Source organism: Sciurus vulgaris (assembly GCF_902686455.1).
Source record: "Sciurus vulgaris genome assembly, chromosome: 4".
NCBI classification, from domain to species: domain Eukaryota; kingdom Metazoa; phylum Chordata; class Mammalia; order Rodentia; family Sciuridae; genus Sciurus; species Sciurus vulgaris.
The window spans coordinates 130955889-130957844 of NC_136464.1; the positions used below are offsets into that span (position 1 = coordinate 130955889).

General features: G+C 63.5%; 1 protein-coding gene across 1 annotated transcript; it reads right to left on the bottom strand.

Annotated features, from left to right (window-relative positions):
• Nucleotides 1-208: 208 nt before the first annotated feature.
• LOC306658979 (sperm motility kinase 3A-like) lies at nucleotides 209-1639 on the bottom strand (the record flags this gene model as incomplete). Its single annotated transcript, XM_079136241.1, has 1 exon — nucleotides 209-1639. The coding sequence occupies one exon, from the start codon at nucleotides 1637-1639 to the stop codon at nucleotides 209-211; it is 1431 nt and encodes a 476-aa protein (XP_078992367.1).
• Nucleotides 1640-1956: the final 317 nt, after the last annotated feature.

Consider the following 1956-nt stretch of genomic DNA (forward strand, 5'->3'; position numbering starts at 1 on the left):
AGGCGGGGGCAGAGGAGACTCCTGCTGTGCAGGCGGATCCACAGGTGCCTCTGGCGGCACCTGGTGCAGAGAAGCCCGAGCCAGTTCGCACGCGTGGCTCCTGCAGGGGTTTGGAGTCCACGGGACCCAGGCCCAGGCCCTGAGGTCTGGATGCGGAGAGCACAGCGTCCTCCAGCTGCCGGTGGGGTGGGTCGGACGCAGCTCTCCATCACACGGGAGCCACTCTCGCTCTGCCTCTGCCACGTCTCTGCTCTCTGGTCCCAGGAGTCCCTTCTTCGCTGCCACAGGGCTCGCAGCAACACAGCTGGCGGAAGCAGGAGGCCAGCCTCCTGGCCACCCGCTTCCAGGCCCTGGGCTGCCCTGTGGAGGTATCTCTGCGGGAATGGCTGGGCTTCTGGGGCGCAGGGGCAGGTGCAGGGGTCCTCTGGAGCAGCCAGCGGAGGTCGGTGCCAGCCAGGCTGACCCTTCTGAGGTCCTTGTGCCCTGTGTGCTGGGCCTCCTCGGGAAGTCGATGGTCACGGGAGGAGGGGCAGGCGCGAAGGGCAAGCTCGCTGGTGCTCCTCCTCGGGAGGACGGAGCCATGGGAAGGGTGTGCGGGTCGCGCAGGCCTCCCCTTGCACGCGCAGCCCGCCCCCTGGCTCAGCTGGTGCCGAAGGATCAGGTAGGCCGCCGCCGCGTCATCAAACTTGCCCCCAGTCAGAGACACCCAGGCCTCGTACGGGTCGTGACCCAAGTCCAACAGGGCTGCCATTATGGCGGGGTCTGGGCGTTTGGGGGGTGGCTCCCCATCCTGACGGGGGGAAGCCTCCTCACCCTCCCTCAGCCACGGGTGCTGGAGGACTTGCTCTACCGTCGGGCGCCGCCCCGGGTCCAGGCTCAGCATGCTGCGGATGAGGCTGCGTGCTCGGGGCGGAACGCGGTCAGGGACGTGGTACCTTCCCTCCCGGATCCGCCTCACCATCCCGGAGCGCAAGAGCGCCCTGAAGGGGCACCTTCCGGTCAACATATAAAACAGGATGACGCCCAGGCTCCACACGTCCGCTGGGGGGCCCTCGTATTCCCGCCTCAGGAGGATTTCGGGAGCAAGGTAGGCCAGGGTGCCCCAGCACCTGCGCAGCTTCTGCCCAGGCCTGACCCTCAGGCTGAGGCCAAAGTCGATGAGCTTGCAGGTGCCAGCCGCATCCACCACGACGTTGGGCAACTTCAGGTCCAGGTGCACCACGCCCTGGCCGTGGCAGTAGCCCACCGCCCCCGCGATCTGCCGGAACACCCTCCGCGCCTCCTCCGGCCGCATGCCCCGGGAAGGGATGTGCTTGAGCGGGCCCCCCACCGCGTGCTCCATCACCAAGTAGACGTGCTCACGGGTCTCGATCACCTGGAAGAGCTGGATCACGTGGGGGTGCTCCAGCCACCTCATCACGCTCCCTTCGGAGAGGGAGAGGGCCGCCTTCCCCTTTACCTTCGGCAGCACTTTCACTGCAACCTCTGCCCCGGTGAGGAGATGGCGGGCGACCTGCACCTCGGCACTCCCACCATGCCCGATGGTCCTCAGGACCTCATAGCGGTCCCGGAAGGCCGTCTCTTCGCGGGAGCTGATCCCCCACAGTGCTACACTAGTCTCTCTACTCTGCCTATGCATCCTGAGCAGGAACCCCACCTAGGATGCTAGCTAAGAACAAAAACAAACAAAACAAAACAAAACAAAACAAACAAAGGAAAAAACACAAACCCAACAAAACAACAAACCAAAATCAAAAAACCAAACCAAACCAAACCAAAGACCCAAATCAAAAAAACCAACAGCCAAAGACCACAAAAACCAACCGCCAACCACCAAACGCTCTAACTATCTGGGAGTCCGACAGGTCACCACCAAGAGCTTCCTGTACTTAATGGACAAAAACCCAGCCATGGCCACCCGCTTATATACCGGCCGTTTCAGGCTCCCTCACAATG